A 27,230-nucleotide genomic window follows, 5' to 3' on the forward strand; every position below is an offset into this window, starting at 1 on the left:
TTCTTCTCACATGTTTGAGTCTTGTGATATGTGGTATGACAAATTAAACCATTGGAATTATAAATCTATACAAATATGTGTTTGGTATAATGATGTACATGAAAAAATTTAGATAAATGATATTGAATATTGATGTCCAATACACATTATGTATGATAGATGGTTTGAGAATGTGTTTTTTTGTAGTTTTGAAAAAATTAGATAGGATCCCAATAAGGAAGGTGCTGCTAAAATATTATTAAAAATAGATAGATGCACTAATACAAAAACCTATAAATCATAGATTTTGAATTTAATTGAATATGCTTACATTATTTATTTTCTTTTGTATTATGTTTTAGTTAGATAATTAAAATACAAAGAAAAAGCTCAACATCAAGACAAAGCAATTATATTTCTTCAAGCAATAGTGTTTTTGAGAACTGCTGCACACATTACCAACACATGTTTATCAAATATGAGTTGTAGATCCGGTGTCCCATCTGCCAAAATTCCTTATTCTGACAAGTTAATAGTGGAATGGAAGTCAAATTTAACCATGTAAGAAAATTTATTTTCTTGAAAATAACATTAAAAAATTAATTAAGTGTTTATATATTTTTTATTCATTAATTGATTTTCAGGCTCATAAATATGAAAGTTATGTGCACAATAACATTAATGATAAAAAAAAATTAATGGAAGTGTCTTTGTTTCAATAAAGCTAACTTAAAGAGCATCCTGAATGGATGTCCATGGACCGTGGTTAAGGCTTGGTGGGGAAAATTTAAAGTTAATATATATATATATATATACAAACACACACACACTTTTAGTTGATATAAATGTTTTTTAAATTTATAAACTAATTATTTTACGAAAATGATTATAAGAAATTTTTTTGGTAGGATAAGACAAACTTTAAGGTGACAAGAAAAGTCTAGGAAAATCACAACACAACTAGGTAAGTTTTAATTTGTGAAGTATATATTTTTTGTAAATCTGTAATCTTTTTTGCATTTAACAAATTTCTAAACCAGATTACGTAATTTTTAGTATGACGTGCACATCTACACAAAGAGATATGCCGAGTCAGATAATTTTAAGGTGTAGAAGAATTTTAGACCTCCTTATATCATTTATAGTAATTAGGAGAGATATCATGAGTTCTAACGTTAGAGGGTTTTAGAAGGCGGCACAAAGTGGGTCCTCAAATATAAATAAGGAGACGTATGGTTCCATTAGCAATTATACCCGTGAATCATTTTCTTTTATTAAACATGCAAAATATCTGGTAAGAGCCTCCTTTATTTTCAAGTATTTTTCTTTAAATGTTAGTGATTATTTGTGACATCTACAGACTAATGTTTTATTTTACAGGCTACACAGTTTGGTGTGATCTAACTTCAATGAAGTTATATATGAAAATACATATTCAAAAGGAGGATAAGCAGAAAGGGGTGCAACCATTTATGGACAGCCAAGTCGAAACGTTTATTATAAGTAAACTTTAAAACATTTTGAATATTTTTTTGAACAAAAGCTTTTTTGTCAACATCTTTAACATGTTTTTTTATGTAAGAAACATTTAATGCTAACATACGTGCCAAATATGAAGAGGATCCTTTAACCCATTCGAAATACTACCTCGAGTTATGGTTGGAAGCTAGAGCAACCGGTGAACCAAATAGAAATTGGGTTTATAGTATCTTTATGACTATAGCCCAAGATATAAGAGCGAGTCGTAGTATATCGAACGTAAGAACCCTACAATCCAGCCCAAGGCAACCATTAACAACCATTTAGGAGTTGGTTCAATTACAAATAATTGTTGTGATGACCGATCTAAGGGCTGAATTGGAGGTGTAGTATGAAGAAAAAAGTAGGAAGATACGAGAGCAGATGATAGCATACATGGCAACTCATTATTCTCCGTCTTATAGACCTCTAAGAGATTTTCATCCCTCTCCACCTTAACCTTAGCTCCAACTTCTTTATAATGTATAAAGATATTTGTAATTGATTTTACAGTAAAATTAACAATTTAAAATGTGTTATTCAATTCAATTTAGTTGTTTAATGTCAAAATACTTGATCCAAATATGCATTAAAAAAAAATTACGTAAATACCGATAGAATCACAAAAAACCATAAAAATTATATTGGTAATTCTATCAGTAAAATAAACCTATTTTCCTCATAGAATTACAAAGAGTTGTAAAATATTTTGATATAAATCAACAAATTCACCGATATAAGATATCAATGATTCTATCGGTCAATTTGTTGGAGATACATGATTTATATTACATATGATTAGTTCGTTGGTGCTTCATCAATAATATTTTATCAACAGATTGACCAATAAAATAATGGCCGACACCAATTGTTTTTTGGCATGAACATCCTATCAATTTTTCTGCCAGAAAATAAATCACCGGTGGACTTATCAATGGACTTGAAATTCCTAACGAGACACTTATTGATTCTGATGAAATTACAGCTCAAACACCTATGGAATATTCTATAGGTGATATATATATATATAGACACACACACACACACACACGGAACATACGTCATGAATCAGAAAGAGTGGAATAATTTCAACTCGAAGATGAATTGCTTTGCCCTCCAAGAAAACTAATGCAAGAACTTTCTAGGCTTTTACTCTTTTTATGTTAATTTTATTTTTTTCCCTATTAATAGTAATATTAAATAAATTCTATATTAACTCAATAATTATTTATTGAAATCTTATACTAATAGAATTAATTGGTTTATTTTTTAAATAAACTTCAATATTATGACGATTTAATAAAAAAAAAATATTCTCTACTGAGAGAAGTAATCTGCGGTTTTTTCTCAAGCCATTTTTGTTCAACCCCTAGCTACATCACCCAGCTAAAGCGTTCAAGAAAGATTAAGAGTAAATTTGAAATGCAAATTTCAAAACCATGCGAAGAAAGATTTCATAAACTACAACAGAATATTTACCAAGTCACACTAACAGTAACATATCAATGAAATGAAAATATATTTGGCCAGCTGACCAACAACAAATATATATATATATGGAGGAAATAGATCGATGTCCTTTCCATCCAACAGAACCCCTGAGATTATATAGTAAAATAGACAGAAAAAAAATTCTCCCCTGAGGTCCTTGGTAGTGTCAGGTCATTCTGTAGACGGTGATGACAATGAAAGGTTCAAGAGGAAGCCGACCAAAATTCCAACAAGTCCAACCACGAACGCAAACATGAGGGAGAAGCCTGGGTCAGTCTTTCGATATCTTCGTCTCCTCAGCAAATCCTGTAGGAAAGAAAAAGCTTAGATAAATTGTTGTAAAGGTTTCCTGTGTTTATCCTACAAATGGCAGTAAACACATATTAGCTAGTACACAAAAACCTCTTTCGTACGTGTGGTGGGGTGTTGGGGTTCTAACATATGGGAAATTTGGTATCACAACGCTGTTTCTCAGCATTAGATATAATTCATTCGAATCCATTTGTTCTCAAACAGAAAACATCTAAAATATTCCCAGTGTTTTTGACTGTTCACATATCCAATGAGCTTTTTTACATTTTCAAGATCTCATAGCAGCCATCTGATAAACAAATTCCATGCCTACAAGTCATCTAATTAAAAAGTTCCTGCTCTGCTTCATTTCAATTGCATTATCACATTTGATCAAGCATTGCCTGCAAATGTCCATTATTGAAGGATTTTTTTGTTGTAAATAATATAATTTAATATTATTTAAGAAGTTATTTCAAAAGATCTCTATCCCACATTGAAAAGACAACATCTTCTACTTTTTAAGTTGAAGTTTTTAAATCTAATAGGCTTCCATTCCCACATTGGAAACACAAGACCTTTTTTCTAGTATTTATATAGTGAACCATGATATGAGCTACTAACCAACTAGAAAAGGTGATAGGCTCGTACGCATAAGGTTGGGCTGAGCAAGAGGAAACCTCCGTTTCCCTCCCTGCACGTGAAGCAACGCCGATACTTTCTAAGCCTCTTGTCTCCGATAATAATTTATTTTTTAACCTTTAAACTGAAATCACAGTTTTTGAAGCTCCTACAATTTATTTTCATAACTATATTTTTTTCCAACAACTATTTATTTTCTCTTATAGCTATTTTATTTTCTCTAACAACTATATTTTAAAGGCTGGTTACACTCTTTAATTCTTTATTTAATTTCTTCATGGATGTTACAGATTCTAGGCCTATATATAAACACCTGTTAAAGAGGAATATATAATTCATTTTAGGTTGCTGGACTTTTTTCTTTTGCTTTGCCTTGCTGTTTCTACTTCCCTCAATTCTAGAGGAGGAACCTGTTGAATCCTGGAGTATAGCTTTTTGTAGAGGAAATATCTTTAAGGACAGTGTTTGTAACACGCCTCATGTTTTCTATTTGTTGCTTTTCATCTTGTTCCTGTCTTCCCCCATTGTTTCTTTACCAACATTTTTAACCCTTAGGGGATGCTCCAAGAGGTTATGGATGCTCCAAGAGGTGTTTGAAAATGATGACAGAATAAAACTTGATTGAACATGTTAACCACCTATTATTTGCATTTAAATAATTATCATGACAAAAACAAAAATGTGATGATTTTGCAGTTGTGAGTGTCATAGTGAGCATGTTTCCCCTCTCTTCTCGAGAAAGAAGTGGGCTATTTCTTTACAGAATTGTGCTCAATTTCATGGTTTGAGCAAGAGGAAAACTGGCTCCATATTCTCAATTCAACAGAAAAAGAAAACAAATAATAATCAAATAACCAGGCTGAAGCACAAGGTGACTAACCAGTTCCTGCTGCAGCAGCTGGGTTTGTCGAACAGCTGCATCCCTTTCATCCTCCAGGTGCTGTACAGCCTGATTCAAACATAAAACAGTGTACTTGAAAAACTTATATGCATGTGTGTACGTGTATAAAAAAAAACCTGTTTAGAAATTAATTCAAGGATATGCTCATATGCTTTTCCTGCAAAAAGGCATGGTACAGAGCAAATTTACAAGATTGTTACAATTATAAACAAGATCAAGTTGCATAGTGCATGTTGAATGATACAACGTGCATATATAGATGTGTTTGCTTTGAGTAGTTAAAACTGACAATCCATTACAGTTATTCACAATCTTGGAGAATCCAAGAAGGAGCCCAATTCTAGCATATTCAAGTGCAAAGCAATAACAGCAGTCACATACTAGAAGGAGACTAATCAAAACTGCAGCAACTTTATACAGTTAACTTCCTCGAATGAAATTAGATCTTGTGGAATCATATTGGATAATTGACGATATATTCCACGCCTTGCTAAAAAACCGATCCTTGTTTACCAACCATACATTGTCTAACCAAATCCAATTCTCTCTCGATATGTTCCTCAAAAAATCTGATTTCATGCGGATTATGCCCCCAACTAACGAAGAGGTCTTGGCAGAACTCCCTTACATGAAATTGAGCACAATTCTGTAAAGAAATAGCCCACTTCTTTCTCGAGAAGAGAGGGGAAACATGCTCACTAAGACACTCACAACTGCAAAATCATCACATTTTTGTTTTTGTCATGATAATTATTTAAATGCAAATAATAGGTGGTTAACATGTTCTATCAAGTTTTATTCTGTCATCATTTTCAAACACCTCTTGGAGCATCCATAACCATTCTCATTTTTTACTCAGGAGCATTGTGTCTAAGCTTTGTTCAACTATCAGTTTAGGATCAAGCATTTTTCTCATCAGCACACTTCACTATCAAACCCTTGTGATAGAGGTCAATATGGCATTTTTTATCCATCTAGTACTTTCTTTAAGGAGCCTTTAGTTGCCTTTGTAATGATTCTGTTAATATGCAACACCAACTTGAATGAAGTCAGTCAAACTCCAGAGATATGAGTGCTATTGTAAAATATAAGATTCTATATTAAGTTGTCTAATGATTAAGAAATAGATTTGATATTAATCAACTCCACTCGTAATTAGGATATATGATTTGATTGTGTTATTGTAAAATATAAGATTCTATATTAGGTTGTCTAAGAAATAGATTTGATATTAATCAACTCCACTCCTAATTAGGATACATGATTTGATTTGGTTCCAGATTTCATACCTTGTATTCTCATTTAAATAGGAACCTTGTACAGCATATTTTGAATAAAGTCAATAAATTGAGGTACTTGAAAGGAACTCATGGAAAATGTTTGTTGTTTAAGAAACATGGATATTTACATGTTGAAGTCTACACCGATGCAGATTGGGTTGAAAGTATAACTGATAGAAGATCAATTTTTGGTTATTGTACGTATGTTGGAGGGAATTTAGTTACTTAGCAAGGCAAAAACATGTTGTAGCAAGGAGTAGCTCAGAGGTCGAGTGTAGAGAATTGCACATGGGATTTGTGAAGTTGCGTAGATTAAAATGCTTTTAGAAGACTTGAAGATTCTTAACTCCTCGCCCATGAAGGTGTACTGTGACAATAAGGCAACTATTTCAATTGCTCATAATCCAGTTCCTTACAATAGAACAAAGAGCGTGCAAGTTGATAAACACTTAATCAAAGAATGATCTGCATGCCATATATATCAACCACTGAGCAAGTTGCTGATGTACTTACAAAGGGACTTTACAAGAAACAATTTGACTACTTGATCGACAAGCTGGCAATGGAAGATATCTTCAAGAGCTAGCTTGAGGAGTGTTGTAAAATAAAAGATTCTATATTAGGTTGTCTATAAATTAGAAAATATATTTGGTATTAACCAACTCCTATAAATTAGGTGTCATCCTAATTAGGATAGATAATTTGATTTGGTTCCTGATTTCATGCCTTGTATTCTCCTTTAATTAAGAACCTTGTACCGACTATTTTGAATGAAGTCAATAAACTGATTTCCAGAGAATACTAATTGTCTTCAAGTACACATAAGTCCATGCTATTAGCTAAAATTAGCACACCCCAAATACAATAAAACTCACAGAGTTAGCATCAGGACTTTTTTCGGAGCCCTTCAACAACACTTCATCTTCCAAGTTTCCTTGAGTTGTAGAGGTGGGCATGTATACAACTCTAAGCTTCATCTCCTGTATCACCTTGCCATCACTATCCTTATTAAACTGGCAATAAAATCAATCATTGTTCAAATATAATATCATTTTGCAAAGTCAAGCTAATGAAACATGAATAACTTTTCTTCTTCAAGTTAACACCCTTACAGTATCTGGTGGGAGCTCATCAACATTAGCAGGTGGAGGCACAATGGTACTCTGTAAGAGAAACTTATCCTTACATTGCATATCTAGAGGATATTCTCGCTGAGCCTGAAGAGTAACTGAAAATCCAGTAGTTTGTAAACATCAAATATATTCTAACCAATTAAGAACTTTACAACAATTATGTGTTGGCTGGCACATGGCACACAAACAAATTCCATATATTCTGGTCAAGGATAAAATTATGATGCTTGATTGTTCTTTCATTTTAATAGGTGATCAAGGAAAAAACAATCCCAAGCTATTAAATGATCACCTAATAAACATCTCACAAATGGCTGGTTACCACTCTACCCACAACTCTGATGTGAGAATTGTAACCTTTAGTGGACATCAAACATAAATTCACATTTGAATAAATAATTCCTAGTTTAAAAGGACAAGAAAGTCCTACAAAAAGATAGTGACTGGGTAACAAGTGGCACCTTTAATGACAAAAGAGTCCCAAGGCTGTATGACACCAGTGTTGGGCCTCACAAAGTACTTCTTAGGTGAAGTGGTTTTAACCTGGCAAAAAGTGAAGTATTACAAAAATGAATCCATCAAAGGCCACCAATGCACATCAATACGGTCTTAATACAGTAGTTGAGAGAGTACCTTAAAAGCAACATGGTGCTCTGTGTTGTTCACAACTTTGAGATCGCAAAAGCTTTGCTTTTCCAGCTCAACTGATTACATATATAACACAATCATAAGTCCAAATGAACTCTATTGACAAAATCGAATCTGAAAGTTTTATAACACAAATGAATATCAACACTTTTAGAAGGTATCAACATTTTCAAGAATACAACTTATAATATTAAAGATTAGCATTAAGATTTGCATCAATTATCCATACTTGATGCCAGCAGATATTTGCCATGGATCTGTTTGCAAAATAATTTAATTTCTATCTTTTGATATTCTTTTATTTTTGACCAAGCACATCTCCTTACTTCAGCCAATCAATTTGGGTTCTAATAGTTGAAGTTTCTATGCCTGCAAAGCTTTTAAGTATCAAGAAAAGTGGATCAGATCCAGCTTGGTTTTAATTAAATTGCACTCCATCAATTTGATCTTCTTTAAATCCCCATCCTCCCTCTTTGAACAACTAATCATCTTTACTGTGTTGTGAGAGAAATCACTTGAATACTAGGCATCTATCTCATTGATGCAGATGACTTAAAAAACATTTGATAACATGTTAGAAGTTGAGAATGCCGCTTGGTACAGTAGTCAAATATTAGGCTAGAAATCTTAATTTTGCACGCAGGTTTGAGACCTGAGAGCAGCCACTTGACACAGAGGTGTCAAAACATAAACTTGTTACTTTTCTTTATAAATGGATTTATAAAGAATAAATGTGATTGATATGTACCTAAAACCAAAAACTGTGATTTGCAAAAGGGAGTTTTTAATGTCTTCATAACTTTCATGGAAGGGTTAGGTAATACCTTGGACTGCCAGAAAACTCGTATTCCATTTTAAGAACAAGGACATTATTAAATAGAGAATCCCAATTAGTTCCAGATCAAGAGCAGCCTAATGGATTATCAAAGTAAATTAAATAACGATTCACTGTCTAGTTGAGATGCTATGCAAAGCACGCAACCTTAAATCTGCTCTAATTCTCCCAATTAATGCATGGATTAGTAGAATTAAGCGTAACGAATTTTATTCTCCTTGCCATAAATGAGAACCCGATGCAAGAAATTAAATAGCAAATATAGCACATAAATCAATAAATTAAATCGTTATTTACAAAAGGAAGAAAGAAAGATGCAACGAAGAAAGTTAAATTAACGAAAGAAAAATAAAAACAGAAAATAAATATACGTCATGCAGATTTTATATAGGGAGAGAAGCTTACAAATGAACTTGAGGTCATCTGGATGTACAGAGATAAACGGCTTATCACCACCGGTTGTCATATCCCCCCCCCAACCAATATCACCAAATCTTCCACTAAAAAAATCCAAATCAAAACAATCAAATGAACACAAACATAACCTATAAAAAAAATTAAAACGCCCAAATCAATCGAAGAAATTGATGTTAAAAAGTTGTGATAGATTAAAGAGAGCGAGAGAGGGAGTGACATTAATAGTAAAGAAAACTAACATGTGCGTGGTTAAACGAGTGTAAAGGATTAGTTAAAAGCAGCGAGTGAATGAATGGATCGAACTTTCAGGCACCAATTTCGGCTTTTTTATCGGTTCAGGTGGTCTGTTCTTACTTATGCGCTCCGTTTAGAGAGAGAAGCAAAGAATCTCTCCGTTAAAAAGGAGTGAGAATTAGACAGAGAGGGATGGTAGCTTGGGGTTTTCGTGCAGCCTGGAATCAGAATGGCAGAGCTTTCTTTCTTCTTCAATATCAGTGAGACAGAGAGAGAGAGAGGGTGTGATGGAACTGACACGTATATATAATAAATAACCGAGGGAGGTTCCGTTCAAAAGTTTTTTTTTTTTTGGGATATCCCCGTTCCCCACACAGGGATCGGGTACCTATGTGCTATGACGTACCATTTCTAAAAACTTTTTAATTATTTACTTATTTATTGCTTTTGTGGTTTAAACCCGAATTAAACAATTTATTTTATTTTATTTTCAGGTAGTGTGTCATTTTAATAGACTAATTTTGTTTATTAACATAAAAAAAACTTTTAAATTTAGTAAAATAACATAAGTGCACAAAATGCTAGCGAAACATCATAGTTTATATTCGTCATGGTTCCAAAACATAATATATAAAAATATCATGATTGAAAAATATAATATTTAGTAAATGTCTCAATTACAAAACATGACATTTGACACATGCATTTTTAAACCACAATATCTATCAAACTACAACTTATCTCTAAATATTATACCCTAAACAAAATTCAAATTATTTGTCAAACTCTATCTAATTTCTAACCCTGATTAATGCCTGAACCTTAATAACCACTAACCCATAAATGATAAAAAAAAATAACTTAACTCGAATCCAAACCCTAAACATGCATTAACCATAATCCAAACCTCAAACTCAAACCCTAACACCATCCATAACATCCAAGTTACTTAAACATTAAAAACTAAAATTAATATAAACATTAAACACTAACCCTAATTTAAACATGAAGCATAAACAATAATCTAAATACCAAACCCTAATCCTAATTAATCACTAACCTCATATTTTAACCACAAAAAATAATCTTAATCCAAACATATAACCCCAAGCCCTAACAAAAAAAAAATCTAACATTAACTAATTCTAATATAATCGGAACATCAAAATCAAACACTAACCCCAAAACTTTAAGGCTAAATTGTTAAATTAGTTCTCCATGTGAAATTAGATACTATTAACATCACACCGTTTAGATTAGGTTTTTTTCTTATAAAATTAAACATGGCATAAAAGCTATATTTTTTGCAATGTTTCTTTTCTTGTAATTCGTGTGGTTTTAAAGTAGCTTTTAATAATAAAAAATTAGGATTTTTAATGAAATGAACTATAATTTTTGTCCAGTTTTCATTTCTTATAATTAATTACATTCAACGAGGAGAGTTTATTCTAGGTGTTCTTTGCCCTTCACCTTGCCAGTTATTGTAGATACGAGTTTGGAAAACTTCATGATTTCGGGTCAATTTTGGTTATTTTGGCCTATTTTGGGTTTATTTGAGATCATGAATATGTTAAACAAGACGTGTAGGGTGTTTTTTAGGTGTTTTAGGTCAAAATGGTTAAAAATCAAGTTTTTTAGTCAAAAAAACTCGTGGTCTGATTTTCTAGTAACCAGGCGATGCGTTATCTACCACAAAAGACAACGCATCATCTGTGTGTGTGTGTATATATATATATATATATATATATATTTAATAAAGAGAAGAGCTATACCGAAAGGCCACATGCTCGAGTTTTTTTAAAGCCTAGACACGTTGGGCAACCCAGTCTAAGCCTGAATGTCTGAGTCTTTTTTTTTTTTTGCCATTTGTTTTTTTGTTTTTTAATTTTTCCCTTGCAATCTCATCATTTAGTTATTTTCTCTTTCAATTTTAATAGATTCTTAACATTTTTCTATGATGTTTTTTAATAGAACATGATTTAATGTTTACTTAGTTTTCTTTCCAATTTAATCTTTGGTTAAATATCATTTAGTTTTTATTTGGTTTTCACATAAAATTATAAAATAATTTTAGAATATATGCAACCTTACATAATATTTTTTTTATTTGGTTTTATTCAATTACTTTCATGCGTGTTTCTTTTCTATCATTGTTTGATTGAATATAAAATTATTTTAATGAACACATTTGAGTACATGACTCGCGCCGCGTTCTATAAAATTTTGAATCTTTTTTTGTTTTAATTTTTTTTTATGTTATCAGATCATTTTGATGTGCTGATGTCAAAAATAATTTTTTTTTAAAAAAAACATTATTTTAATGCATTTCTAAATAAAAAACACTTTTAAAAAGCAACAACTATCATACTCCCAAACACACACTTTATATTTTAACCTACACCTATCTCTTGATTTTTTCCAGTTGAATCTTTAGTTGTCGTTAACAACTTTGTTTTTTTATGTTTTATTGGCACATATAATTATTTGATTAAATAAAAAATTTATTAAAAAAACAAAATTATTAAACATAACTAGGTCATGACTCATTTTGTGAGATCGAATTTCTTGATCTATATCTATCTCTTGATTTTTTAGTTTAGTCTTTAATGATCGCTAAAGATTGTATTTTTTTTATTTTATAAGCACAAATAATTCTTAATTTATTTTATAAGCTTTTTAATCTATGAATGAGAATTTCTTTATATTTAAAAACATGTTGAAAAAAACTGTATATTTATAATTTTTTGCTGAAAAAAATTATTAGACTAGTAGCAAATGGCCAGTCAAATAGTTAGTAATTATTAATTGGGGACCTATTTTTTTAGCCTTCCATTATATGTGTGTACGGTGGTCTGTATGCGTAAATAAAAGCTTATTTTTCTAGCTTACAACCAGAGAAAACATTGAAACATATAAAATGACCTTTCCTTTAGCCATCCTGTTTTTTGAGTCAACAAAATTACATTCAAGTATAAGTAATAGTAAAGACTAAAGATAGGCATGATTCTGACCATCTAGATGGTGGTTCAGTAATAAGAACTTAGAATTAAGAAGGTTTTGCTCTCTCTGTGGTTTCAGGTTCGAGCCCTGTGGTTGCTTATATGATGGTCACTGGAAGCTTACATGGTCATTAACTTCAGGGCCCGTGGGATTAGTCGAGGTACGCGCAAGCTGGCTCGGACACCTATTTTAAACTAAAAAACAAAAGAAAAGGATAGGCATGATTTTCACCTCAGCAGCTGCAATAAATTATCTATTCTAAAACTTAATAAACATATCATTAAATGGCATGATTTTCACCTCGTAGCTGCAATCAACTTGAACACTCATTTCCAAAGAAATATTATCTGAATTATCCTCTTTATGAAATTTAACGGTATCAATTCACTTGGACTAATTTAAGCACTGCAGACTGCAGAGTCTCGTAGATCTGGAAGGGGTTTGTTCTGCAAGTTGTGTTCAAATTCTCACGTTCAATTTTGTTGCTCAGGTTTTCGACCCAATATTAAGACCCTATTTGGGGTTCCGATACAATCTGTTTTTTATTAAAATTTATTTTTTTTTATTTAAAATTAATCTTTTTAGTATTTTAGGATCGTTTTGATGAGTTAGTATCAAAAATAAATTTTTAAAAATAAAAAAAATTATTTTAATACATTTCCAAATGAAAAACACTTTAAAAAATAACTTCTACTACACTCTTAAATATCCTCTAATATTCATCACATCACTAAATCCAAGAGTTTTTTTTAAGGAAGAGCAACAAAATCAAAAAATTATCCCTAATTTATGGTTCGGTCTCAATGTTTAATTTAAAAAATAAAAAAATTAAATTTAGTTATTTAAAAAAAAACCTGAACTAAACAAAAAATAGTCACCCTTTTATGCTCAAAATAATCTTCCATTGCAAAAGAGATTTGAGGTTTAAAATGGGAACAAAATTACAATATCAAAAACTATTTAGTTGTCAATCGTGACTTCGTATTACGGTAAGTGATATTTTCATCGCCAATTCATAAAATTGAGATTTCAAAAGTCGTGGCATTTTTATTTCCCTATTTATAATTATAGCAACCATTGGAAAGACTTAGTACCTTTGAACCTTGGCCGGGTTTGATTACTGGAATAGAATGAAAAAAATATAATAAAGATAAAAATACATTCGGTTGAAAAGATAAAAATAAATATATAAAAATAAATTGTTTTTGAGATAATTTTAGAGTGAATATTTATACTTTAAAGCAGTAGGTATAAAAAAGACATATCTTGAAAGACAATATTTATTATTTTTATTTTTAAAATATCATTGTAAAAAATTCTTAATTTCAAAATTGTTCATCTAAGATATGTAAGGATAAAAATAATTATCATCATATTTTAAAAACCCTACTCAAGGATCGATCCGGGGCAAAGCCTGGATCACGAGTCGGATTGACCCGAGTTAACGTAAGAATAAAAATGATTATTATTATAATTTTAAACATGATTCGGGAGTCAACTTGAGGCATGTCCCGGGTCACGAGTGGGGCTGAGCGTTGACTCGGGTCAATGTAAAGATAAAAGTAGTTATTATCATAGATTTTAAACCCGACTTAAGGGTTGATCCAGGTCAGCATAAAATAAAAGGTGATTATTATCAAAGTTTTAAAACATGATTTGGGGGTTAGCTTAGGAGAAAGCCCGAGTCACAGATCAGGATGGTCAATCTAGGTCGACTCGAGTCAATGTAATGATAAAAGTTGTTATTAGCATAATTCTAAAACCTAACTTGGAGGTCGATAGGTGCAAGGTCCAGGTCTTGGGTTGAGAGAGTCAGCACGAGTTGACTCGAGTCAGTGTATGAATAAAAATAATTATTATTATAGTTTTAGAATCCGACTCGGGAGTCGACTTGATGCAAGGTTCAAGTCACTGGTTAGGAGGGTCAACCCAGCTTACCGTAAAAAAAATAGTTTGGCCCCTCAGCAAAGCGTGAACACTAAGTCTAGTTTTTATATCTAAATGTAAATATACTTAATTTAATTTTAATTTTTGGAGAAATTAGTATATTTATTTTTCAAGCAAAACCTTATTTTTCAAAATATATATGCTGTTAATTATCTTTGTTTAAACCAAATTAAATATCATATTGTAAGCTTTAGATTAAGATATAATATTACACGAAAAAAACAATGAAAAGGTATCAAGTACTAGTTCAACCAATCTCCAATTCTTTTAAATTGTTGAAAATTTTACTATAACATATGAATCGGATTAGATGTTTTTTTACAACCTTATAATATGTCAACTACGCCTTTCATTAGAAAAAATGTAAAAATAAATGCTTTAAGGTGAGATATGTTATTAATGATGATGACAAATGCAATTTTAGCGAATGTTGTTCTAATAATAATTATATTGGTAAAAAAACTGGTGTTAGCAATGATAAAAGTCTTGGGGACAACAGTTAAATAGTTGTTGTAATAATGATTACGAGGCTTGAATAATTTCATTGATTACAAGTGTTAATGGTGACAACGACGATGTTAACGAGACAATGGTTGTTATTTTGATATACATGGTTTTCCATTTTTAATGGTCCCTTTCTTTCCATTTTTTTGTCATTATTTCTCTCTCTAATGACATGGTTTTTATTGGACTGTGTTAAATGAAATCTAAAATTTAATTGAAAAATTATTAGAAAAATAAGAATTAAATTGAAAGAAAAGAATTTGGTATATAAAGAATCAAAATCGAGACTCAACTGAAAAGTTAATATATAATTATAGATTAAATTGAAGAATATATATAGATTAAATTGAAGAAAAGGAGAGAAGGATCTAGGCCGTGCACCTCACACATCCACACATTAGAGGAGCCACTGCATTGTGGTGGTGCGTAAAAGCTCCTCCAACCTTAGAAAATCACCTTACTTCATGTTATTGGAATCATTGTGGTCCAAGCTTTCTTGGAAGGTGGTGTGTGTATGCGGCACACCTCCGGTGTATCTCCTCCGACAACTAATTCCTCCTCTGTTTTCCTTTTTTTCTCTTTTCTTTATCTCGTTTCTTTTTCTCGACTTTTGCATCTTGCATTTGGTTTCCTTTTTATTACAAAAAAAAAAAATTGATTTTTTTTCTTGACCATGCTCAATTCTAGCCCTTTTATTTCCAATTATTTGTTAAACAAAAAATCTGAAATAATTTTTGCAATTTCAACATCAACTCAACGTTGAGTCGAGATGTTTTCCTACTCTACGAAAAACGAAAACCTGATAATAAGCTAACTAAAGCAAACTATAAAGTCAATTCTCAAAAACAATAAATGTGAAAGGACTGAAATGAAAATAAAAAACTTATGGTCATAAAAAAAAGGGATGAAAAATAACGAAGTTTTGAGACAATATGCTTAAACCAGTACCCTGTTTTTTCTCTTCAAGTGGGGATCTACTCTATCTAGAGACACCTAACCTTGCTTTTGGTACGAAAGTTTTGAGATCAAGTAAACCTATTCTTCAAAACTAAACAGCTAGAACAGGCATGATCAGATGGGTGTTAGGATAAGCACCACCATTAGCAGGACAGTTTCAAAGAGCTCATGCAAACTACTTCCCCAGGTGCAGCAGCTCCACAATGCTTTGTCTGAACCTCTCACTCAAGCTTCTTTCATCACACTTCTTTTGCTTAATGCCTCTAGTTTAACCTTTTAATTCTTTAGCCGATCCTCATTTGGGAAAGGAAAACATGAATCATCGAACAAATACTTGTTTAGCATCAGATAAGTAACATACGGTGGTGGAATTAATATTTTTTTATTTTATTAACGTGGGTGTCCGGGCCAGCTTGTGCGTACCTCGACTAATCCCACGGGTCTCGAAGTTAACGACATGGTGGAATTAATTTTTGTTATGTCTATTCGGAGTGTCATGTCTAATGCATTTAATTGATCATAAATATTTCAGTACCATAAAAAACATGTTCTTATCGCCAATAATATTTCGTCCATAAGGTATGAAAAACAAAGACCACTGGAGGTGGCCTTCTATTAGAAGGATCAAAATTCTTTCAACCTCCAAGGTGACCTTCTATAATCAAACAAATAAAATAAAGGATAAAAATTGAAAGTAGCACCTAGTCAGCCTAAAATGAACAATCCAAACGGCTGGATTACAGCTATCTCTCTAAAGAACAGTGGACAATAACGAGGAACACTGGAGGTTGATCCCACATAAAGAGTTTACCCACAATCCTAATAGCATATTGCATCTTATATTATCACTCTCTTTCAACGCTTATAAAAAAAAACAGCAGCAGCTAATGTTGATGTGCGTATATTTGAAGATAAAAATCATCATACCAATTAAGGATGCAAAAATATAGATCAAAGCACATTCTGTAATCCCATGCCCTGGCAGGACAAAATTGCAGCAAGGGCATCAGAAAATGCTATAGCCTGAAATAATTGGTAAAAAAACTGAAACATTGTAGTCTCATTTTAGCATATCAAATGTGGCATACACAAATTTTCACAAAGTGAGAGGAATTCAGTTCTTACAATTCTCTGCAGTCATGGTACTCGTTTGGAGAAGAAGAGGACCAGAGAATGACAGTATCCATGTTTTCTCATTTAAAAGTGGACAGTCTGGGAAGCTTGTCCCTCAGATAATACAATCTTGCCCTCCTAACCTTCCTGTGCTTAATTACTTTTATCTCCTTGATATTTGGCGAGTAGCTGTGGTAGTAAAAGAACCCATTAATCATGTCACAACCGCTAATTATTGAACCAGGAAAATTATGAAGTAACATTAGATAAACACAGTCAAAAGAAAACTTCAAGATTTTGGTGTTATGAGGACAAGGAAATTTGTTAGAAGCATCTTGATCATGATCATGATCATGAATCTACATGCTTGGCATTGGCTTATCTCTTGGCATCAAAAGGCTGGATGAGGAATGTGTCACAAAACAAAAGCAGGGGAGCTTCGAACTTAGTGCCACTACTGTTTTCAAAGCTCAATGATTGCGATTTTATGAATAGAAATCCCAAGTGAATATGTACTAAATCTTTCAGTAATGTTTATTTTATTGCAGATCACATAACAAGCTCATTAAAACCTTAACTATGAAAAAAAGATAAAAAAAAATAACTTCCAACTTTTACAGTGTCAAATATTCTTAGATTCATATAGCATTTCAAACAAAAATAAATGGTATTATACACAGAATACTGAATAATAGTCAGCAGACATTGTAAAAATCAGTGCTCTCATCCAAATGAAAGACAGTAGTAGCGTAATCACAGGTTTCATCTAGGAGTTACACAGAAGTTATTCAACTAATAAGATCATCTACGCAAACCAAACGAATAGCCAACATAGAACTGTAAGACAAGGCAAAAGGAGTACTCACAGTGGGAATACGATCTCAACTCCTATACCAGCAATAATCCTCCGAATTCTAATAGTTGTGTGGATACCAGCATTCTGCTTAGATATGACAATGCCTTTGTAAATGGACAGTCTACGCCTATTTTCAGGAACTTCCTGTAAATCAACCACATAAAATCACACCTCAAAAGAATTTCATTTCACCACAAACCAAACATCAACAAGCTAATGCGAATAAGAACAACAATAGAAAGCAATTACCAATTTGATCTCCACTATATCCCCTGTCCTTATATCTGGAATCGGCCTTTCCATCTCTGAAGTCTCCACGGCTCTCTTATTCAAAATCTACTCAAATAAATCAATGAACAAAAAATTAAAAACTTAAAAGGTGATTGTTCTTAACATAATTACTGTAGAAGCAAACCCAGAACAGATAAAAGTAAGTACCCCAATTATATCTCCAAGCTTAACTCGAGGCTTTCTGGGTTCTTTAACAGCTCCTTCAACTTCAGCTTCAGCTTGAACTTCCTCTTCCTCACTCCCTTCTACAACTACTTCTTCCTCAACATTCTCAGTTTCTTCCACAACTTCTCCACCTCCAGACTCCGACTCGGCTCTCGTTACAAAACTCTGCCTCGAAAAGTCCTTAAAAAATGCTTCAAGATTCGAACTTAATGAGGTTGAAGAAACCCTAGAGACTGAAAATCTACTAGAAGAAGCTGAGTTGGAAAGATAAGAGCTGCGATTGATTGTTGAAGAAAAACCTAATTTCTTCGGGACAGGAAATTGAGTAGGACTCCTGGGTATAACAGCAAGTGCCTGCAAACAGACACAAAAAAAAAAAAAAAAGGTAAAAGAAAATTGTATAAATATCGAAATGTTTTTGTGCGTAGGTAAAGGAGAGGGAGTACCTGAGGGAGAATTTTAGAGCCCATGTTTTGAGAGGAAAAAACTTTAATAATATGGAAGGGAGAGGAAAATTAAAGAGAGGGCATGTTCTTGGAGGAATGCCTTATCCGTTGAATAAGAAGAGGAAGAGGGAGGGAGGGAGGGAGGATGTGTCAGGTTGTTCTATCCCTTGCACACGTGTGACGTGTTTTATTTATTTGGTTTATTGGGCTTTATATTACGTTAATGGTGAGAGCCCGATCGGGCTCCAGATTTCATATATGGGCCGAATCTAAAGCTCCTTTGGGCCAATAAATTGACACGTATTATTAGGTTCCGGAGCCCTCCACGACTATTCATTGTACCCAAAATAAAAACGAGATTTATGAGTTCCATTTTCATGCGAGTGGGTGAAGGAGTAATGTTATTGAAGCATCAAGTAGTTTCCCCGTAAATTGAAATGCTGGTGGCCTTGGCTCCAGCAGCATGAAAAGTATTTGATATTTTTCAAATTTATTGAACCCCAAATATATAGTCTTTTCACTTACATTAAATGCACAATCTATCATGAAAATTATTACAAATATTTTATTTTTTTCGTGAGTAGAAAAAAAAATACATTATAATTACCTCATAATTTATTTAATGTTGGAATGATAATGTTTTGAATACACTCGGGCTAAATTAGGTTAACTTGCTCTTGATCGGGTTTATTAACCTTGCCATTTGAATTCTATTTTTATTTAATTAAATAATTATAAAGAGAGACATTTGCAAGAAAGATAAAGAATAAAATTATCAAGAAGATGTATTTTTTTAATCAAAACTTTGTTTTCTTATCAATGTATATCTTTATTATTTTAATGAGAATGTGTTTGTGTTTTTTAATTGTAAATATTATTTTTTAATAAAAACCTATCATGATCTAAAAAACAAATTTAAACAATATTCAAATAATTTCTAAATATTTTGCATGTAACTGAAGGAAATAAAAAATGCTAAAATCATGTCAAAGACCCATAAAAAAATATAAAGAGCATAAATTTTATTTTCATTGAATATTCATGTACAATATTTTATTTCTTACTTACACATGTTGGAAATACAATAATTGAAAAAAAATATTAACATTCCCATAGAAACCTATAATATTATTAAAATCCTTGGGTACAAGAAAAATTTTCTGACGAGTATTTGGCTTGAGCAAAATACCTGACTCCATTATAGGTGAAAATGAGTTTAGGTCTAGATCTAAATACACTGGGCTCAAACATGATAGCCAAGCATATGAGGATGTTGGGGCGCATGCCTAGCACCCTTATGCATCTCATGCATGGGTGTTCGCCTACTGAGATGCACCATGCGTCCATGCAGGGAGCATGGGCTCAAGCAAGAGTCTATGTTCTTGATGTATGGGCTTAGATTCTTTACCCAAGCCATGCTTTTAAGGAGATGAGTTTAGGCAACCATGCTCAAGTTTATGTTTCTTGGATGTTTTTTTAAATTTTTAAGGTTTATGTTATTTGAATTTATGATGAGTGAAGTGTGAATAACGAATTTAACAATAAAAAAAGAAGATAGAAAATATTCAATATATTGAAATAAATACTCTTAAATCTTGTATAAAAATAAAATTGAGACTAATTTTTTTTATAATGATATTCATGTACGTATTATTTTTATCGTATCTAATAATAATTTTTTGAGAGAAGAAACATCAATGCCAAGGTGGTGTACATTGCGTTAGGATTGCGGCTATAAATTGACAAATCCTATTTTAGGGGAGAGCCACATGCCACGCGGAAATAAGAAAGGTCCTGCGTAAGCATATTAACTGCTTTCTAGGAGTTATGTCATCACGGTTGACTGCATCTGCGTGGCACCAAAAAGCGTATAATTCCAGTTTCGAATTCCCACCTCTCGCCACGTGCCCTCCGTTTCCTTCTGCCCTGTCCTGCCCTCCCGCCCTCCTTGCTCTCTCTTTCCTATCCCGCCATTCTCTCCCTTCCTCTCATCTCTCACATAACATAACCCCTCTCTCGCTCCAACACCAGAACTTGAGGAAACCCTCATCCTCACACACTCTCTTGACTCTCGAACTTAATGAATTCAACAACTACAGATTGATACGCGCTGGAAGCTGAAATTTCTTGAATTTGTTTTGGCTCTTCCCTCTCGACCATTCGTTGCTATCAAAACAAAATCTTATTTGTTTCTTGCTAGTAGGTGATTTTCTTGAGAATTTGATTCTGTTTCTCGTAATATACTTGCTCTTGCTTTTATTCATGGCAATATCTGTTTTCTTTCTCGAAGAATGTGGTAGTATCTAGTATGTTCTGTCTTGATTTAGTGATTGGATAATCCTGTTTGTGAATTTAGAGATGGCTAATAATTTAGACGCAATGAGGAAAATCCCACCTGGGATTTGGCTTATAAGGAAAATAAGAGGCAAAGACTGTAGTCTTAAGACACATAGATACATGGTTTTGTTGGTTACTTTCATTGCATATACTAGTTACCATGCATCAAGAAAGCCCAGTAGCATAGTCAAGAGTGCATTGGATCCTGAACCCAACAAGACCACAAATGTCTACCCTTGGCCAATTGGAAGTGTCTTTGTTAAAGATGAATTCTTGGGTGAAAACAAGGATAAGTTTGGATATAAAGGCTGGGAACCATTTAATGGGAAAGATGGGACAGAGAAATTGGGTTTGATTGATGTTGCATTTCTTGCTTGTTATTCTTTGGGAATGTTTGGTGCTGGCCATTTAGGTGATACATTGGATTTGAGGTTGTTTTTGACTTCTGGGATGATTGGTAGTGGAATTTTTGTGGGGTTATTTGGTATGGGATACTTTTGGAACATTCATGTTTTCGGGTTTTATTTGGTTATGCAAATGGTTGCTGGGTTGTTTCAAGCCACAGGTTGGCCTTCTGTTGTGGCTGTGATTGGTAATTGGTTTGGGAAAAGGAAGAGAGGGTTAATAATGGGTATTTGGAATGCACATACTTCAGTCGGGAATATTACTGGCTCTCTTATTGCTGCAAGTGTTTTGGAGTACGGTTGGGGATGGTCTTTTATTGCTCCTGGCACATTTATTGCAATATCAGGGATATTGGTTTTCTTGTTTTTAGCTGCTTATCCTGAGGATATTGGATTTCCTTGCCCAAATGGCCCAGCAACAAGGGCAGAGGCAGTGCCTTGCGATGTAGAAGCTCAGACACAGAATGAAGGTACCGTGGAGGGGAAGAGTGCTCCCATCCGAGACAGATCTGGGGCTAGGAGAAGTGTTGGGCTTCTTGAAGCTTGCTTGATACCAGGAGTGATACCATTTTCATTTTGCCTGTTCTTCTCCAAGCTCGTGGCTTACACGTTTTTGTATTGGTTGCCGTTTTATTTGAGTCAGACAGGTATTATCTGGCATCCAATTTCTGCTATTAGAATTTTGTATTTCATTGGTTGCTAACCTTGTTTCTTGAATAAGATTTTGTTTGCTGGTTTGTGCTATATTGTTCTTGGATTTTGACTAGCAATACAGAAAGGATTGCAAGTTGTAGGGATTCACTAATACACTGCAATTAATCAAGCATCAAGCTAGCATGAAGGGCTCTTAGGGGCTAAGATCTCGTCGGTGAACTTAATGATTTTACTCAGTAGGGAGCACCTATTTCAGCACTCAATCTGTTGAGTGTTTGATTATCTCCTTTTTGCTCAAATGAGATTTCCTCACTCTGCAGCTTTCACTTGAAATGATTTATCAAAGAAAGCTAAAAAAAGGGGGGGAAGGGGGGTGGGGTTTATTTTTACTAATGGAGGCTGTCAGAACAATTCCGGAAGCCTGGAACATGTTTTTGACCGTAGGTTGGGCAGTTGTGTGGCCTGTTTGAAACAATGCTGTTTGATGGATCACCTGAACAATTTGTAACTCATCTGTTTAATTCGTTCTCTGCTACTGTGACATCACACTAACCATATGTTGAAAACAAAGTTTTGATTAGTCCTTTATCAATTCTTATTGGAGCATTAGGTAAGAGTTATGGTCATCATTTTATCTTCATTTAACTAAAATTTTGACTTTAAAGTTTAAATTAAAAATGTGTTGTATTCAGCAATTTCTTGTTGACATTTTAAATTCTAACTTGTCATCTGCTTTCGTACCAGTTTCACTTTACTATATCTGTTGACATGCTTATCAGTTAATCTTGAGGACTTGTCGCAAACGGTTAAATCTTGTTACATCATGTTGCACATAGCTTTTGGGGAGCATTATAAAAAGTAGTTTCAAACTTCCAGTTGCAAGTTTGAAATAGTAATAGATTGTGGTACAATTGTTTGACTAATAAAAATTCCTAGTTCAGTCATGCAGGGGTTTTGAGAATGGTCATGTAGCCTCACTATAGAGCTGCTTTGCCAGTTGTTACTTAATATTAAGAAGTAGAACATGAGGCTAGCTAGGCTTGAGGGACGTAGATGAAACTCATTACTGAAATCCTTATATATCAAATAAGATCAAGCATATAATCTGTGTAAGGATATTGTCACTGGAACAGAGCATTCACAGTAATTGGCGATGTTTACTTGTGAACACAAATTTTTCAAAATAAGTTTTTGCAGCTGTCAGAAATCTTTACAAGATTACCCTGTTTTGTAGAGTTAATAGTCCAAGTTTTTTTAACTGCAGAAATTGGTGGAGAATATATGTCTGTGAAGTCAGCTGGAAATCTCTCAACCCTGTTTGATGTGGGGGGCATTGTTGGTGGAATTCTTGCTGGCCATATTTCTGATAAACTTAGAGCTCGGGCGATTACAGCAGCCAGTTTCATGTATGCTGCAATTCCTTCTATGCTTCTATACCGCTTATATGGGAATCTATCACGGACTGTGAACATTGTACTCATGATGATTGCTGGCTTATTCATAAATGGGCCATATGCACTTATCACAACTGCAGTATCTGCTGACCTCGGCACGCACAGTTCTCTTAGAGGGGATTCTCGAGCCCTGGCAACAGTGACTGCCATAATTGATGGTACTGGATCAATTGGTGCAGCTCTTGGTCCTCTTCTCACTGGGTTCCTTTCAACAAAAGGATGGGATACAGTTTTTGTGATGCTGATGCTCGGTGCTCTTATTGCGGGGCTTCTTTTATCACGTCAGGTTGTGGTTGAAATTAATGAGAAAACTTGTAAATCGATGCGTTCATCCAGTGGACAGCAAAGTTCTGAAGGTAATGCAATGAACTGACTGAGATAATCCCCCTCACAACACACACTGGCACAGACAGTACAGTTATATAACTTTTTATCTGAGTCCGTAAGGTTTATTTGAGTTAAATACTACTTACCTAGCATAACCCAAGTTACATGAGAATGACAAAAACAAGAAAAATAATAATAATAGAAAACTCATTCTTGAGGAAATTGCTGATGTGATAAATCGGCCAAAAATGAAGAAGGTCAACTGAGGTTCTGAATATGTCATGGTATAATGGTTTCTTCTATACAAGTACATCAAGTCTAAATAATCTGTGCTCTCCATTTGTTTTGCAGCTCCTCCATCTCAACCACTTCTAAGTGATCAAAGATGAAAACCAGGTATAACCTCGTGAAGCTCTTACAACACGAGTTAATCAAGAACAAAGTTAGAAGACAGGCTTATTAGAATACTCAATTATGTGTCTTAAATAATGGGCTCGAAGATATGTTTCTTTAAAACTTGATAGATATGGATATGGTTAGTAGTGCTCTTTTTTCTGCAAGATGAATACTACTAATGAAGTGTATGCCTGGTATGTCTATTTTGGTTTGAACGACCCTGAGTGTAAACTGACAGAAGATGGAATCCACTGTTTGTAAATTGTCGCCATTTATACAGAGCATCCTGTTAATTATTGTAACGTTGAACATATATGTTAAGGTGCATTCCTGTGAAATACGAGAGCAAGTTTATACCTGCAATAGCTAGCAAGACATACTTGCAAGCACGTCTTTTTCGAAAGCACCAACTGAGACATATCCATCAACCTGAATCACGAGTCTTGGAATTATAAATAATCCCATCCTGCATTTATCTCATCAGATGTGTCTTACTGGGTTCAGAAAAAAAAAATTCAATAAATCTCCCTCTTTTTTTTTTCTTCACTGGAGAAGAAACACAATGAAGTGAAGCTATAAACTTTAAAGCCATGATCAATTACGCTATAAATCAATTCTTATGTCATTGTTTCTTATTTCTTTTATAGGCTATTTCATTCAACTTTCGCTTTTCTCTAAGTTCGTTTGTATAATTAATTATGAGTCAATATAGAAGGATTATAGCCCATATAAAAGGATAGTGCTGCTAAATAGTATAATAAGAAAGAAAGTCTCAAATGATAAATTAAAATTTGGTAAATATGTTTGCACGTGCAAGAAATTAGCTCTGAAATTTCGCTAGATGGTTCTATTAACAGTGCGTTGTAGCTGTTGTCAATACTGTGATTCCCGTGAAACAAGTATGTAAGAGGTAACATGTTGCTTGTCTGACTAGGGTTTTAGATTTGTTTTTTTTAGTAATTACAAGTTTGAGTTTTTTTTTGAATTATTAAAGATTGATTTTTAATTTTAAAACTCGTAAAATTAATTGAGATACATACAAGTTAACCCAGCATCCCATTAATCTAAAAAAATACATATTAAGATGGAGCAGACTGACAATTGGCTAGTATGATTAATAATTATGAGAGAGAGAAGCTCCATCCTCTATATGCGGGTATTTTATCATAAAAGTTTTTGGAAAATAAAACAATAACATAGTTACACAATCACATAATATTGTTTGTTTTAAAAGTTATTTCTTGTTCAAATTAAGTAACCGTACCAAAATTTTATGAAAATATAATAATCAAGAATTAAAATTCTAAGATTTAATAGCTAATAAAAAGAGAGAAGATACAATGATGTGATAAGAGCATCTCTAATGAGAGATGCTATTTCAAAGAGGTAAATTGATAAAATAACATTTTGAATAATATAAATATAGCTTCTTTTACCATGTATATTCCAATGGAAAAAAACCATTTGAAAAGCCAATTCTATTAGGGTGGAATAAATAAGTGTTTTATTTTTTTTAATGATTTTGATGTTATTTTCTTTTCCATATGGCTATATTTAATTGGCTTATTCTTTTGTTGGCCCCACTTTGTTAGTTTTGACTCTTTTGAGAGATATGTAGGAATAATATTTGTGATAAAGAAAAGGTATTTTAGCATTTTATTTGGCTTTCCCCTTGGAGTATGAAAAACAAGCAAAGAAAAACCAAAATATTACTTTTTTATTTTTGACTATCCATTTAGCAGCTCCATTGGAGATGCTCTAAGAATAAAGAGGAAAAAAAGGAAAGAAAGAAGGGATAACCCAGAACACACCCAGATTATGTTGATCGATTATTTAAGATAATATAGAACACAAAAATCATTTGAAGTCGACATTAAGGTTATGTGGGTGTATGTGTGGTACCGAGTCCTGACATAGTTAATAGGATCAAATGATCCTGTTCGTTGACTTGTAATGAAGGTAGTGTTGACTTGTCTTCCGCAAATTATGGTTTCTACTTCAGTTTGTGTTTGAAATTCCACCAATACCTGTCCAACATTATCCACTTCACCTGGTTCCTATGTCGTTTCATCGATCCACTATAAATCATCCATCAATATTTCATCTTTAGTGGTTGCAAATTAATGGTGTGTGTAGAATCATAAAAAAACAATGATGGAGTTGGGAGAGGGACTGTGTAAGCTGAAAAGGGTGGATTTTGAGAGCGGACCTTTTTCATCAATATGAGCAGGAGATTTTTGCAGCCCTTGATTTTATTTGTCGCACTTAGATTGAGCTAGCTGCTTGTGAGTATTTCTTACATGTGAGCAGACGAGATTGCTTCACGATTTTAGCATAATTGAAAAGGTTGATGTGGAAGGTGGAGATGATCTATGTTATAGCTTTTACATCTTCCTCTAGTATCTTCCTCCTCTGCAGCAGAGGAAAATGTTACATTAATATTAGCACATAACACTTCAACCATGAAAGAACCATTTAACAAAACATAGAATTTGGATCAATTATACCCAATATAGATGGATGAAAAGGTTCATACGTAACATTCATCATGGTTTTAATCTGAGGCCAAGGCAAGAAAACAAAGGCAGTATTTTTACCTCCTTAAGTACATCTGTTTTTTCAATTTTCTGTCGTGTTTTGTTGCTATCTTTGTTTTCATTATTCCCTTTTGTTTCTTCAGTTTATATGATACCATGTCAGGAATGAACATTGAAAGAAGATTTTTCATTGTTTTGCACTAGCATGTTCAGGTGCCCACCCACTGGCTGTAAAACATGTTCTGCAATTTTTCTCACTTCCTAATCCAAAGAATAAGGAAGCTATAACAGAAGCACTCGAAGCATACGAATCTGCTTAATCAACTGTTTTAGAATAATCTATTGAAGCAGCACTTTAAAAAACATCCGAATCAGAAGCTGTTTTTTCAACATCCGCCTCAGATAAAGCATATGAGGGAGAAGGCCTTTGGCCTGATTCCCAGAATCGAATCGAAGCAGAGGAACGTTCTCTT

At 33.2% G+C, this 27,230-nt stretch overlaps 3 protein-coding genes across 6 annotated transcripts; 1 reads left to right on the forward strand and 2 right to left on the reverse strand.

Moving 5' to 3' along the window:
- Nucleotides 1-2,926: 2,926 nt before the first annotated feature.
- Nucleotides 2,927-9,659, reverse strand: LOC18094566 (vesicle-associated protein 2-1). 2 transcript variants are annotated; one of them, XM_006368894.3, is made up of 8 exons: nt 9,375-9,659; nt 9,124-9,218; nt 7,869-7,939; nt 7,697-7,778; nt 7,215-7,330; nt 6,978-7,115; nt 4,802-4,870; nt 2,927-3,294 (listed from the first exon to the last, which is right to left on the reverse strand). In XM_006368894.3, exons 2-8 carry the CDS (start codon nt 9,182-9,184, stop codon nt 3,160-3,162), a joined length of 672 nt encoding a protein of 223 aa, XP_006368956.2. In that variant the 5' UTR covers nt 9,185-9,218; nt 9,375-9,659; the 3' UTR covers nt 2,927-3,159. The 2 variants fall into 2 exon arrangements, with proteins under 2 accessions (XP_006368956.2, XP_024453957.1); XM_024598189.2 differs by having other exon boundaries at nt 9,124-9,263.
- Nucleotides 9,660-16,303: 6,644 nt separating this feature from the next.
- LOC18094567 (50S ribosomal protein L19, chloroplastic) lies at nt 16,304-18,818 on the reverse strand. Of its 3 annotated transcripts, none has more exons than XR_002980985.2 (6): nt 18,649-18,818; nt 18,185-18,556; nt 17,996-18,082; nt 17,757-17,890; nt 16,903-17,079; nt 16,304-16,755 (listed from the first exon to the last, which is right to left on the reverse strand). XR_002980985.2 is itself a non-coding variant. In XM_006368896.3 (5 exons), exons 1-5 carry the CDS (start codon nt 18,670-18,672, stop codon nt 16,971-16,973), a joined length of 726 nt encoding a protein of 241 aa, XP_006368958.1. In that variant the 5' UTR covers nt 18,673-18,818; the 3' UTR covers nt 16,810-16,970. The 3 variants fall into 3 exon arrangements, 1 of the variants encoding a protein (XP_006368958.1); XR_008058356.1 differs by having other exon boundaries at nt 16,304-16,800; XM_006368896.3 differs by lacking the exon at nt 16,304-16,755 and having other exon boundaries at nt 16,810-17,079.
- Nucleotides 18,819-20,585: 1,767 nt separating this feature from the next.
- LOC18094568 (putative glycerol-3-phosphate transporter 4) lies at nt 20,586-24,578 on the forward strand. Its single transcript, XM_024609941.2, has 3 exons — nt 20,586-22,036; nt 23,308-23,853; nt 24,176-24,578. Exons 1-3 carry the CDS (start codon nt 21,007-21,009, stop codon nt 24,211-24,213), a joined length of 1,614 nt encoding a protein of 537 aa, XP_024465709.1. The 5' UTR covers nt 20,586-21,006; the 3' UTR covers nt 24,214-24,578.
- The last annotated feature ends 2,652 nt before the right edge of the window (nt 24,579-27,230 follow it).

This window comes from Populus trichocarpa, chromosome 1 (assembly GCF_000002775.5).
Source record: "Populus trichocarpa isolate Nisqually-1 chromosome 1, P.trichocarpa_v4.1, whole genome shotgun sequence".
NCBI lineage: Eukaryota > Viridiplantae > Streptophyta > Magnoliopsida > Malpighiales > Salicaceae > Populus > Populus trichocarpa.

Bases quoted from the DNA above. Each gene is read 5' to 3' on its own strand.
- LOC18094566 (XM_024598189.2), bottom strand. The intron at 7,331-7,696 runs GTGCCACTTGTT...CTGGATTTTCAG, and splicing joins GGACTCTTTTGTCATTAAAG to TTACTCTTCAGGCTCAGCGA. The intron at 4,871-6,977 runs GTGAGTTTTATT...TGTTTGAATCAG, and splicing joins AAAGTCCTGATGCTAACTCT to GCTGTACAGCACCTGGAGGA.
- LOC18094568 (XM_024609941.2), top strand. From the start codon at position 21,007: ATGGCTAATAATTTAGACGCAATGAGGAAAATCCCACCTGGGATTTGG. The intron at 22,037-23,307 runs GTATTATCTGGC...TTTTAACTGCAG, and splicing joins GTTTTATTTGAGTCAGACAG to AAATTGGTGGAGAATATATG. The intron at 23,854-24,175 runs GTAATGCAATGA...TTTGTTTTGCAG, and splicing joins TGGACAGCAAAGTTCTGAAG to CTCCTCCATCTCAACCACTT.
- LOC18094567 (XM_006368896.3), bottom strand. From the start codon at position 18,672: ATGGGCTCTAAAATTCTCCCTCAG. The intron at 18,557-18,648 runs GTACTCCCTCTC...GTCTGTTTGCAG, and splicing joins GCTCTAAAATTCTCCCTCAG to GCACTTGCTGTTATACCCAG. The intron at 17,080-17,756 runs GTGAGTACTCCT...TTACTACCACAG, and splicing joins GTTGAGATCGTATTCCCACT to CTACTCGCCAAATATCAAGG.